The following is a 14,293-nucleotide window of genomic DNA, read 5'->3' on the forward strand; positions in this document are numbered from 1 at the left end:
GGGGACACTGCTCTCACCCTGTGTCCTGCCTCACCGCAGGCAGCTTCACATCACATATCAGCATCTTGTAGGCTTGTTGATGTGCAAGCCCGCAAGCTCAGCCTCAAGCACCAGGGCACAAGGGGAAGAGGGGAACAGGGTAACTCCAGTTACAATAAAAGTCTCTTAAACCTTAAAGCTTCTTTTTAGCTGAATATGCTCTGTCTTCCTTTGCCAACATGCACAGAGCAACCATGTTGACCACAGTGTAGACGTCCAAGAGCTGCGTCCTGCTAGAACTCAAAAACATCCTTGGAAATGCTGTTCACTGCATTTTATGAGGCTATTTTTTCTGTCAGCTGTGCTTAGGTAAACCTGAAACCAAATCCACAGGTTGAGAGACTCCTGATTTACAACACTTACTAGGAAAAGAGCATAGTTTTGTGTAAGAACAAATCATACTCAGGTGAGGCATGAAGAGAAAATGACACTCCCTTGTTCTTGTGTAGGAGGTGGGCTTCAAGCAACAGATATTATAGGGGCTATAATTTCAGATGATTGTGTAACCGTATACAGTGCAAGATTTGACTGGGGAAATGAGACTTCAGGAGTGTCCTTTTACTGCTTTATGCTTTATCATTAAAAAGCTGAATACTTAAAAATTTAGCCCTGGTTGGTTCAGGATATCCAGCGTCTGCTCTTTGTCTCCTGAAGGTACTTGGAACCTTGAAGGAATGAGATGAAATAGTTGTGTGGAAATTGTGTTGTGCAGTCACATTGTGTGTTGAAATCTGATAATAAAAATTCTTGTGGGATCACACCAGGGTGATTAAGACATGAAGGATGGCCAAGTGGAATTATTGTCTGAAGGACAAAAAAAAGTCATGTTAACACAAAATTCAATGTCCTCCATGTTGTGCAATTTTCTGTGGAATATTCATCTGTGTTGGACTTTAAATATGTCTGTTCATAGTGAAGTTGTCATATTTAATATTATTATTGCATTATTGCCCCTCTGTGTTTTTGTATTGTAGGCTGGGAAAAGACAGTTGGTAAGCTGGGATTTGGACACGACCTGGGTGGATTTTGTCCAGTTTTACATCCAGATAGGAGGAGACAGTTCTTCATGCAATAAACCAGACAGCAGAGAAGAAGGTGTGCTGCTGCAGTACAGCAATAACGGCGGTATCAACTGGCAGCTGCTTGCAGAAATGTATTTCTCTGACTTCAGCAAACCCAGGTATAATTTTGGTCTAAATTAAATCCATACTGCATCAGCTCTTTTAAAAAAAACTATTTCTCAGTTTATGAAAACATGAATAATAATTTCAAGTTATAATGCTTAAAAGCCATCATTATATGGAAACTTTTCCAGGCTGCCACAGTAAACTCCTGCCACTAGGAAGGAAAAATCTAATGAAAGTGGGCCTTAAAACTGAAGTAAAATGTAAAGTTTCCAATCACTCACCTCCCATGTGAAACATGACTAAAATGCTAAGATCTGCAAAACATTAGCAAGCAAATACAGAACTTGCCCAAGAGGTATAGAAATCTGCCATTTCCTCTGACTCTGGTTTCAGATCTAATGAACATGTATTAATGTCACATACAACAAAAACTCCTTTAAAGAAATATTTAAGGAGGAGAAGAAATCATGTTGAGCATTTCAAATTTGCTGTAAGATAGCTTGTCAGTGAAAATTTAAATTGCATTTGTCTGCATAGGTATTAACATTATTTCTATTACCTGTAGTTCATGTCTTTCAATATGTAAATAATGTTATCTTCCCATCTTGTCATTTTGCATTGCAATGAACAATGTTTTCAGAAGGACTTCTGTAACTCAGTAAACTGTCCTTTTCTAAAGCTGATCTAGGAACTTGGAAGTATAAAACCATTGAATTTTGTTTAGAATAGAATAGAAGAATAGAATAGAATAGAATATTACAGTTGGAAGGGACCTACAATCGTCATCTAGTCCCAACTGCCTCAGCACTTCAGGGCTGACCAAAGTTAAAGCATGTTATTTAAGGCATTGTCCTAATGCCTCTTAAAACACTAACAGGCTTGGGGCATCGACCACCTCTCTGGGAAGCCTGTTCCAGTGTTTGACCACCCTCTCGGTAAAGAAATGCTTCCTAATGTCCGTCCAGTCTAAACCTCCCCTGGCGCAGCTTTGAACTATTCCCACACGTCCTATCACTGGATACCAGGGAGAAGAGCTCAGCACCTCCCTCTTCCACTTCCCCTCCTCAGGAAGCTGTAGAGAGCTCCTCGGCCTTCTCCAAACTAGACAAGCCCAAAGTCCTAAGCCGCTCCTCGTAGGTCATTCCTTCCAACCCTTTCACCAGCTTTGTTGCCCTCCTCTGAACACATTCAAGAACCTTCACATCCTTCTTAAACTGTGGGGCCCAGAACTGCACACAGTACTCAAGGTGAGGCCGCACCAACGCTGAATACAGTGGGATGATCCCCTCTTTTGACTGGCTGGTTATGCTGTGTTTGGTGCACCCCAGGATGCAGTTTGCCCTCTTGGCTGCCAGGGCACACTGCTCACTCATATTGAGCCTGGTGTCAACCAGCACCCCCGGATCCCTTTCTGCAGGGCTGCTCTCCAGCCACCCCTCTCCCAATTCGTACTTGTGCCCAGTGTTACTCCATCCTAGGTGCAGAATCCAGCATTTTGACTTGTTAAATTTCATCCCATTGTTCATAGCCCAATGCTGCAATTTGTCTAGCTCCCTCTGCAAAGCCTCTTGTTCCTCAAGAGAGTCAACAGCACCTCCCAGTTTGGTATCATCAGCAAACTTGCTAATGGTGCATTCAACTCCTGCATCCAGATCATTGATAAATATATTGAGCAGAACTGGCCCTAGAATTGAACCCTGAAGAACACCACTGGTGACCGGTCGCCAGCCAGATGTAGCCCCATTCACTACAACCCTTTGAGTTCTGCCCTTCAGCCAGTTCTTCACCCAGCACACCATGAACCCGCTCATCCCACAGTTGGACAACTTGTCCAGAAGGTTGCTGTGAGGGACAGTATCAAAAGCCTTACTAAAATCCAGAAAAACTACATCCACCACCTTCCCTGCATCTACTAGGTGGGTGGTTTAGCCTCTACTTTGTCAAAATTACAGGACACATCCAACAAAGAAGCTACATACTGAAACCTTCATCACTGGACTATCCAACACATTATTTTTAGACAAAACATTTGCCCCTCTGAGTAACCAAGAGTGATGGTCCTTACTGAATATAGCTATGCATATTTATTTTTCTGCTGCTTCAAATGTGGTCCAGATCTTATTTTCCAATTCCTTATTTTCCAACACTTAAATCTATGAATCCTCTGGAAAAGAAGGTTCCCTGTACCCCTGAACAATTCCTCCACTTGTGTCTGCCTAACGAGCAAGTGAAGCAGGGTCTGTGGTACAAAATAATGTGGTATAAAGAAAGAGTACCGAAAGGAATACATGTATAAATACATGTACTTAAGGTGTCTGAAATAGGACTAAACAACTGATTAATTATTGTACTTTTTAACATAAGTATGATTAGGTTTGAAACTTTAACTTTTATTTAACATCATTTTTGTAAGGTGTTTCCTAACTTGAATGTAAAGCAAACTATCTGAGAAGACCTAAAGTTCTTTTATGAAGATCCATATAGGAGGGCTGAAATATTTTTATCCACAGCAGAAAACTCTGCTACATAATCTATTGCATTGTAATAGAAGGATGCTTTTGTCTACAAATAGGCCCAACCAGCAGAATAGAATGAGAAATTAATTTTGCCAGCATATTTCACTATTACTTGCTGGCACCAGAAGAATGTTAAGACTTGCTGAACATGGATCAGCTGAACAGTTTAATTCAAAGCTGAAGAGTTCAAATCAGTTCCTTATTGTGCTAGGCAATATAGTAATAGAGAGTAAAAAATAGCCATTTTCTTAAAGAGTTTACATTCTCCACAGACAAGAAGGACAAAGAAAGCTTCTTGATATGCAGTGTATAAATAGGTATGCAGATATGTAGAAGATTTCTGAGGGTTTCTACATGTAAGATAGATACTGGCTTTCCTGCGTCTTTTCCCTATTTAGTGGTATTTCTTCCATTTCTCTACAAACTGCTTTCCCTAAAGTCTGCTGAATTTCTGTTCTTCAGGTTTGTCTATCTGGAGCTGCCAGCTGCAGCCAAGACACCTTGCACCAGGTTTCGCTGGTGGCAGCCTGTCTTTTCAGGGGAAGGGTATGATCAGTGGGCCATCGATGACATCATCATTTTGTCAGAGAAGCAGAAGCACATCATTCCCGTTGTTAATCCCACTTTACCACAGGTAATAAGCAAGAGCAGACTATGGGCATCCCCACGAAACAGGAACCATCCTTTCTGTTAGTAGACATTTTTTTTAATATAATTTTGTTTGAAAATATTGGGTGTCTTTAAAGAAACAGCCATAGTGTTTGCAGCTGTGTCTCTCTGTGTGAGTATAACCTGAGTCTTATCACAAAACCATCAGGCTCCTAATCTTTGTGACAGAGGATGTAATTATGTATCTCCTCAAAAAGTCAAGACAAATTTTGGAAATTACAATTTTTTTATAATGACAGAAAATATAAATTGCAAAATTTGAAAGGTGATCATTTTGGGAATTATTCTGAAGTCACACTGCAAGGTGATAGAACTTGTTGTTGCTTTCCTTTTCATTTCTAACAGAACTTTTATGAAAAGCCAGCATTTGATTACCCTATGAACCAACTGAGTGTATGGTTAATGTTAGCCAACGAAGGGATGACCAAAAACGAAAGTTTCTGCTCTGCCACCCCCTCCGCCATGCTCTTTGGTAAATCAGATGGAGACCGGTTTGCAGTGACTCGAGATTTAACACTGAAGCCTGGATATGTCCTGCAGTTCAAGGTATTCCTTACACATAAATCCCTGCAGAATATCAGTAAAACTGCCCTTAGTCAATACTTGCAAGATGTCACTGAGGCTACAGTTCAAAACAAGGTGATAAATTATACCACTGTGTAAAAAGGTGTGAAGAGCACAAGTATGAATTCATACAGCATAAAATATCATGCTGCTTTCTAAAAGGATAGCCAAAACCTTGGTGCAGGAGAGCTTTTTTTACCCCTCTGGAGAAGTTTTAAAGCTTGTTGTTCTTCAACACATTTCAGAAGTGGGTTGAAGTGACTGTCATTATATTCGAGTCAGTACTAGGAAATGCTACTGCACTGTCAATGGAAAAAGGATTTATCCCATCTGGGGCTCCATGACTACAAAAGCTGCAATGTGGTTTGCGTACATATTTTGTATTTTAAACTATTTAAGGACTTACAAGCTGCTCTGTACTCCAGTGTGGGTTTTTCATATAATTTACTTTTATTGTGTCAATGAATATAGGCTCCAATTAGCATTCTCTTCTTTAAACGGCTTACAAAAATTTCAGTGGTCTGACAATACATCAGAATATGGGTTCCAAAGAAAGTGTATTTGCTTTGACAAGCTCTTGTTTCTGAACCCTAATCAAAATTTTATTGAGTTTATAATGAAATCCCATTGGTGAATTCTGGAGGTTGGTTGCAATGCAATTTTAATGAGCTCACCACAAATACATGGTCCTTACATAATTGGTGGATACAGACACTGAATAATTTACAAGTGGAATTATTAAAGAGATCAGATGTTTACAGGCAGCTTTTCAAATATAATTCCCACAGTTCTATAAATAGGAAAGTTAGTTAGAAATAACGGGATTTGTAAAATAATCTCATTTCATCTAAAAGTTATGCTAATGAAATGCTGGGGATTGCAGTACAATTTCTGAGTGAATATTGCTTGTAGTTTTATAGTTTAAACCCCAAAATATTTCAATATATAAATACCATTTAGCCTGGAAAAGATGCTATTTGCCTCTTCACCACTTTCCTTCAGTGACTAAGTCTCCATTCTGTAGGTTTGATGATCAACAGCATTTCAAAAATTTAGTCTAAAAAAGCAATACTTAAGGACATTTCATACACCTTCCATCGCTGAAACACTTGGCAATGTAACATAAATATACAAAATATAAACAATGCGTATCAGAGAACATTGAGTTCTTCTTTATGAAGTCTATTATTTGAGGCCTGAATTTATGCTCCTCTCTTTTTTGGAAAGCTTTTAAACTGGCCTGCACATAAATACGTTAGTCCTATTTGCGTGCTTTAATTTTAAACATATGGTTAAATGCTTTCCTGAGTTTGTGAAATTTCCATTTTAAATAGCTGCCTGGAATAATTTTGCATTGATAAACTCAGAGACAGTAATTTGTCAAAATTATTTCATTTTACATGAATGATTTTGTTTTACATTTTACATTTTACAGCTCAAGTAGAATTTCTGCAATAAAATAATGAAAACTAATATTTTTCTGATAGCTTGAAAAATGAAACTGAAAACTTCAAATCAGCAGTTGATTTTTGTCTTGGTTACATTCTCATTTCACATTTTAATATGCATTTTTCTACTTCATCCAATTTTGCTCTATTTTGGGGGACCAAACTTCAGTGCCAACTCCCAGACATCATTTCTGCGAGGCCAATGACTAGGCTGTGGTCAGGGCTCGCAGCCCAGGGCAGGGGGGGACCCTGGAGTCAGACTGATCCTCTGGGCACATTGGGTGGACTGCAGATGGGATGGGTCTCAGGGGATACAGCTCTTCCCACTCCTTCTGGGCATGTAGGTGCCTGTGCAGAGTTTGCTGTTTGTGGCCTGCTATGCACCAGGACCTTTGAGAAGTTATTTGCACATTTCAATGTGCTGAACCCAGCGATCTTAATGAAGGGATAGTGGGAATTTTTACTGAGAAATTTCATATACGTGTAGGAAACAGACTCCAAGCATCAGTCACTGTTTGCCAGCAGGGTTCAAAGCAAGTGTTCAGAGCGCTAAGCCTCCCACACCAAAAAGTCAAAGGTGGTTTGCAGCCAATAAATGCCAATAACAGCACAGGTTTCTTCCACTCGTATCTGATGCTCTGCTTTTTTGCAGTTGAACATTGGTTGCACGAACCAGTACAGCAGTTCTGCTCCCGTTCGACTTCAGTACTCGCACGATGCTGGGCTATTCTGGTCACTCGTGAAGGAGGGCTGCTACCCTGCATCTCCGGGCACGAAAGGATGTGAGGGAAGCTCCCGGGAGCTGAGCGAGCCGACCGTGTATCACACAGGAGACTTTGAGGACTGGACAAGAATTACTATTGTTATCCCCAGGTCACTTGCAGCCAGGTACTGTACATTGTAAACCAGTGATGCTAGTGGTACCCGTGAATTAGCTGCCTCTTCTTTGATATTACATTAGGAAAAAATTGCAAGCTGTGTGTAAAAGCGGTGTTAAAAATCAGCAGATCTGGGAAAAATACACCATGCTCTCCAAAATAGGGAGAAGCTTTCCATTTTAAAGGTGTCACAACAGTCTATAAAATTAAATTACAAAGCAACAAGGAACCTGGAACATTTTAATTTTACATCAATCTCTTCATGGTGCTGTCTCTCCTTATACATATCAGTTAGGTCAGAGGCACCAGCAAGAGAGCGATAAGTCACTTGAATCAAATAAGCCATTTGAACAGGATTACTTTTACAGTTACCACTGGGCAAAGAAACCCTAGAAGGGTACTTGAGCTGCTGCATAATGTGCTGTGTCATTGAAGGTGGCCGGGACAGCCGAAGTCAAAGGAGGGAGGAATGATAGGTGTGCTCACCAGCGAGCACAACCTCAGCCTCGGGTTAATACAGATGAGAAAACATCAGATGGTGGAAGACGCAAATAAGCCTTGAAATCAGGAGGCTTTTCTCAATCTTACTTGGAGTTGGCTGAATTTTCTCACTCGCCTTGCTTGCTGTCTTACCCTGTCAGTAAACCGCCCCAGTCTGATTTGCTGCCTGCACCAAGTGCTGCCAGCGAAGCCGGCAGCCGTCCCCCTGAGCCCCTGGCCATGCCCTCGCTGCCTCCTGCCTTTCTCCCCCAAGGCAGCTGCTCTAGTGCTGCCCCTGGGTTTCAGCCCCATCCTCCTGCCACAGGCTCCTCATCCTCAAGCCCTGGCACAGATTTTGAGTATGTGGCATATTGTGTAGCAGGAAAGCCACTGCCTTTGCCGCAAGGAGTTGAAATAGCAACGTGTACCGTAACAAGTTTGTCTTTTCTTCAGTAATTAGCCAATAAAAGCAGGTGCCAAATTGCACAGATCTGACACCAGCTGATTTGATTTACCCAAAACAAGCAGTGCAGAATCAATAGCAGCAATCTGTTTGGCATTATGTTCAGTAATGTGATCAGGAATAAGAAGCTCATGCTAATACATTAAAAATGCAAGTAGTGTGAGTCTGATGAGGGTCTCGGCGTGTTGAAAACTGAATTTGTTGTGGGTCACTTTGGAAATCATGGTTTACAGGTTATCCGGAGAGCATCCCATTTCATCAGTTGGTACAGAGCACTAGCACGATGATCACCTACCTACCGAATCCCAGTGCGTAGCAGAAAAAAAGCAATAGGTTTATTATATTTTAGGCAGAGTAGCAAAGAGGATCTTAGTTAATCCATTGGACTGGCAATGAGATTTTAAGTCTGTTCCCCTCTCTGGAGCTCCTCTAAAGTGATTCAGCTAAAAGTTAAAGACTAAAAATGAATAACCAAAATATTTTTTCTTTAACAAATTTCCTATGCAGTGGGTCAGCTGCAGTAACTTTAGTGTAGGCTCACTGAAGTCCCTGGAGCAGTTGTGGTTATACAAGTTAAGGATTAGATCACCGTTTTCCAGGAATTTCATGTTGTTGTCCAAGAATAAGAATCTTGTATTTCTGTCCACATGTCCTGTAGGACACATTATTTGCCATTATTTTTAGGAAGTGGATGATTTTTCTTGTATCCAAATTACTTGAAGGTTTTTTACTAAAAATTGTACAATCCCATAATAAACTCTGTATCACTGCCATTTCTGAGTTCCTTTCATAAGTACTGTAAGAAATGGAGTTCTGGGATTTTAATATGTAATTAGCAGTTCAGGTTGAACTGAGTAGTGAAAGGCATCTTCAGAGTTTAATCATGCACTCTTGTTGGTGAAACCATTTATCTGTTCTTTGCATCACACTGGTGGATAAGGGCCAGAGAAATAGAGGAAGTCAAAATACATCTGGAAAAAATATCCTTAAGTGAAGTTGCACAAAATGTAGGATGTCAGAAATATTTTCCAGACATCCATTTGCATCTTACTTGCAAATGGCTAATTCAGGAAAAGCTCCTTCTAATCTTAAACAAGGAGCAGTAGATATTGAAGCTGGGAATAGTAATACCAAGCCTTCATCGTTGTTTCTCTACAGTAAGACTCGATTTCGCTGGATTCAGGAGAGCAGCTCCCACAAGAGCGTGCCTCCTTTCGGCTTAGATGGTGTTTACATTTCTGAGCCTTGCCCCAACTACTGCAACGGTCACGGGGACTGTGTCTCAGGGGTCTGCTTCTGTGACCTGGGCTACACAGGTAAGACAAGCCTTTTTAGGTGGGATTACAGTAAGCATTGGCTAAGTTAAAGCTGTAAATCTAGCATCTTGTTTTTCCTCTCCAATATTCTGGAAAAATATATGATGACATAAATTTCACGGGCTGCCAGCAGGAGTCTTTTCATTTTGTTAAATAAAATTCAGCACAGGCAAAATAGAGCAGCTGAAGGCAGTGGACACCGGTGATGTTTCTGGCAACCACAATCTTTGAACATCACCATCTGTATGAATGGGAAGGGACTAGTGATAAAAGAGAAAACAAAATATTATAAACTAAAAAGTCTACTTAAAAGGCTTTGGATCATCTTCAAAAGAATTGGTGCTGTTTTTGAGTCCCCTGGCCATCAGATGGCATGGGACCAGGAGGGAACATATGTTCTGACAGGCCCTTCTGTGGAAAATTCTGCTCACTTGTGGTTTCAGGGGCTTTTATGCTGAAATACAAAAAAAACCCCAAACCCAATGAAAAAAAACAGTGATTGACACAACCAGTTGCACGCTGCAGTCTTTTGAACCCTTTATACCAACAAAGCAATAAGCTAACATCTTTTGTTCAATTTGCTTAAAATGAAATAAAAGGATAATATTTTTCTGTTTACATAAAATGCCTTATCAACATAAAACACAGCTGTTTTTCACCTAGTGAAATAAGCCATCTTAGAGTTTAGAGGAAGAGGGCTTATTCTGCCTACGAAAATTTGTAAAGTGGGTTTAAAAAGGTACAATCCTGTCATCAGGGCATTTTCTTAGAAAAGCAACAGAACCGTCTGCCAATGTACTGTATCTGACCTTTACTCTGTTCAGCACAGTTTCACCAAAGCATCTTCCATATATTTTTTTTTCTTGAAGCATCGCATGGAACCTGTGTGTCTAATGTGCCTAATCACAGTGAGATGTTCGACAGGTTTGAGAGGAAGCTAAGCCCTCTCTGGTACAAGATAACAGGAGGTCAGGTTGGGACAGGCTGTGGCGTGCTCAGCGACAGAAAATCTCTGTACTTCAATGGACCTGGCAAAAGGGAGGCGAGGACTGTTCCCCTGGACACCACAAATATCAGGTCAATCCTCAGTGCTGCTTCTCACAATTGTCTGTGTATTCATGTTGTCTCCTCTCCGCTATTGCAAGTGTAGATGTGAGAAGGTGAGAAATGTTTTTCTGGTAATTGCAACCTGTACAAGAAATCTTAAAGGAAGAGAAGTTAACTTTTTTGTTCATTCTGGTGTACTATTTCTTTTTCTATAGAGAGAATACTTAGGTTAGAAACTGTGAAATAGCAGCATAAAAAAACATGAACTCTTTATCCTTCTAAGAAGATGGTTTGCATTGTATTCTAGATGGACAGGCAGAAGATGTGGTCTTAAGACTGCACAAAACCTAAGACTCTGCTTATAGCTGGACAGAACAACTCCCTTTCCCCTGACTGCATTGAATTGCAGGCATAGCGATGGCATAGCAATGAGTTGTTGTTTACTTGCCAGATGTTGTGAATTAGTCTACTTGTCAGCAGTGTAAAAAAATGGAATGTAAATTGTTTCTGTGTAGCCAAGAGGCTAACAAGCCTTCACCTCTCTCCCTGGTGCCACTGAATCCTGCTCCACTGGTAGCAATTATCCTTTTTCTCTCAAATTGTCTAATTGATTAATGTAATTAGGGTAAACAAAGGGCTGTTAATTCTGACCATTATTTAGCCTGGAGTTTGCTGCTGCTTTGTCCAGTCTCATGAGGCATCATGCACCTGAAGGCTTGCCCACCCTACAATTATAACAGTTAGCTTAACAAAAGATATTTCTCCTGACAAACACTGCTCCAAGAGTAAGTAATGCCACGATTTGCTGCATTATTTAATTTGTGGGATCACTTGGCAAAGTTTGGCCACAAGTTACTGCTACTGCTCTCCAGCTCAGGCAAGTGGCGCTCCTTAGGGCAGTATGGGTGCTGTAGGTTTGGGGACATCCCTAGCTGCTCCCTGACACTGAGCAGCACAGCACCAGCTGCCTTTCCTCTGTCCCCTGCATGTCTGACAAATTCTCCTCTGACAAATAACATGAATTATTTATATAATTATGTAAAATACTTAATAATTAAAATAATTAATTGTTTCACAAATACGCTTTGGACAAGTACATGTTTGCACTGGAACTCTGGGAAGATCTGAGCACTTCTCTTCTGTTCGACTGTCTTTTTAAATCTTATGTTATTAATCCTGTGAAGCATAATATTGGAAGTAACCACATCATCAAGAAGTCTATATTCAAACAGTATTTTTGAGTTATTCCTTCTTTCCTGGAGAAATCTTTTTATAAAAGAAAAGGATTTTCTTTAGCTTTAAGATTACTTTGAAACCAATTTTAATGCCAGATATTCATATTTATAGCTTTCCATTTTTACAGAGTTCAAACCATTTTAAAAGCCAAAAGAAGCTTTAAAATACTGAGCAATGCTCTTTCTTGACTTTTTAAATCTATCACTGCTTCTGTTTTGCACAAGAACATGGTCATCTGGTGTCTTAAAACTGCCCCAAGAACATAAATGGCCAGAGGGACACCTGGTAAGAGCAACCAAGATCCCTCTTCTGAGCACATGCTCTCCGTGTGAGCTGCTCTCCAGCTGTGACTGGTTATTTTGTCAAAACAAAACAGCATTTAATTTTTTTATAAACATCACAGTGAGCAGTTTAACCTCCTTGAACATTTCAAGCTTGAAGCCACATCCCTGGGCTGTTTGCTAGACAGAACAAACACACTGGTCATCTCAATCACAAATGGGACTAACATTGATTTTTTTGATTTCTTCAGCCATGTGTGTGCTCAAGGGTAGTATCCACCCCGTGCCACTTGACCAGAACATGGACTTCTTAGACTACAGCAATTACCCCAGACTGCTTTTATGTTCGGAGGAGAGAATAGCTGCTTCAAAAGGGCGATGCAACTCATCCTAAAATAGGGTCTAGCTAAGGCCAGTGCTTTGTCTTCTGGAAGCTTGTATTTTTTTCGTTAGTTATAAGGCAGTCTAGGTTGGCCATGTAAAACAGACATTCAGCTTCAGACACCTTGCTTAGAACAGGTGCATCCCAGTTTAATGTTTGAGACCATCTGTAATGTTAACTGGGTCTTTTTTTACTAGAAGCAAAGGCAGACTAAGTTTGTAAGAGAGTGTGAGGTTAACTGAAAGACCCATACCCTAAAAAGAAAATAATTCCTCAGCCTAGAATTTTTTTTTCCATTATTGGAGCTAAAATTAATGTCACTTGAAAGAGGAGATTAGAGGGAAGCACTTTTTCCCATTTTGGTATTACTTTTTGCATTCAATAATGCCTTGCATAGAATTCGGTTATCTTATTAGGGGTCATCTTAGCCCCTGCACAGTTATCTTTTATTTCTGCGTGGATTTTTTGGTTGGGGGTTTTTGGTGACTGAGTAAACAGCAAGAAAATATGCCTTGAAAGACATATCGTTAGATATGTGGATTGAGAGTTGTGAATAGGAAGGCTGAAACTGCTGCAGTAGATTTTAAGCTGCTTATTTTTCAGGTTAATAGCGTTTCCCCAGACCTTTTAAGATCTTGTTTCATTAAATCAGGCATGGAAGCGCAAAAAAATGAAAAATATTGCAAGACATTAAATTTTTATTTTCATTCTGAATTCCTGCAGACCCATGTATGCATATTCCCTATCATCTTTCTTCAGTTACAGCTTCTTGAATGTAAAGTGTAAATTTTATGTAAGGAATGTAAAGAATTTTTGTCCTTTCTTGTAAGAAGTACAAAGACCCTTTTCCCCTTTGCCCTTCTCTTCCCAGAGGAGGTGCATGGTGGCTCGGTGCTCCCAGTTTGCTCTGCTCCAAAGGGGTTGATTTGACAGCCCAAGGTGTGTGGTGCTGCTCAGGGAAGAAGCCCAACAGGGCACTGCCAAACTCAGGTGTCATGCTAAGAGCATTTAAAACTAAAGCTTGCTCCCTGAAGCCAATGATCATAAACAAGCACTCAATGTTTAGCATATACATTAAGTGCTGTCATCATCTTAGCTTTGTTTGTCCTATTGTCTCCTTATTCCTTTATATGATTGACTACACTTTTTTCACAGATATTAGGAGAATGTCCCATAGCACTAAGAGAGCTGTAAGTGTCAAAATTCATCTCACCCAGACCATTTTTTGCCCTACACTTCAGAACCCCCCTGGAGTCTCTCCATCCCTTCCCTTTTGCATGGCCCAATGTGCCAAAGGCACAATTTCACCAGCAGTATTTCCATCCTCCTAACTGACAATACGATACCTGGATGCATTTTGGTTAATGATGAGCTACTGCCACCCATCTTGATGGCCTGTCCCTTATGACACTTTTCACTATCTGTTCAGTGAGAGCATTTGCACACAGTACGTACCTGGCAGCTAGATAAAAACCATGGAATAGATTTTTTTTTTCCAAGCAGTGGCATCTGGCTTGTTAGCTGACTTGGCTCCCATCTGCATTACAGACTCCGTTGCTAATGACTATGCAGTCATCCCAGAGAGCTGTTCTGGGTCAAATGCTTACAGATCAGATGGACCGATTCACCGTTCTGCAGAAAGGGATTTTTTTGTCTTTTGTTTTTGCTTTTTACCAACCTTTACATTTGGCAAGCAATAAAAAAGAATTTCATCATAGGACAGTGAATCTTTTCACCTCTGAGACCGCTGTCTAGTGTTTTCTTGCCTGAATACTGTCTCAGACAACAGAACTGCAGCAAACAATAAGACCTACTTGGCTAAATAGTGTAATACTGTGAGCCTTTCT

At 40.4% G+C, this 14,293-nt stretch overlaps 1 protein-coding gene across 2 annotated transcripts in view; it reads left to right on the top strand.

Moving 5' to 3' along the window:
• RELN (reelin) overlaps positions 1–14,293 on the top strand; it is a 307,068-nt gene that overhangs the window by 227,780 nt on the left and 64,995 nt on the right. For both annotated transcript variants that reach the window (XM_052789505.1, XM_052789506.1), the window contains exons 25-30: positions 1,014–1,219; positions 4,145–4,316; positions 4,697–4,897; positions 7,016–7,251; positions 9,343–9,500; positions 10,370–10,577. In XM_052789505.1, the coding sequence (XP_052645465.1) occupies positions 1,014–1,219; positions 4,145–4,316; positions 4,697–4,897; positions 7,016–7,251; positions 9,343–9,500; positions 10,370–10,577 (1,181 nt within the window). The remainder of the gene's footprint in view (positions 1–1,013; positions 1,220–4,144; positions 4,317–4,696; positions 4,898–7,015; positions 7,252–9,342; positions 9,501–10,369; positions 10,578–14,293) is intronic.

The sequence above is a fragment of the Harpia harpyja genome, chromosome 6, assembly GCF_026419915.1.
Source record: "Harpia harpyja isolate bHarHar1 chromosome 6, bHarHar1 primary haplotype, whole genome shotgun sequence".
Lineage (NCBI taxonomy): Eukaryota > Metazoa > Chordata > Aves > Accipitriformes > Accipitridae > Harpia > Harpia harpyja.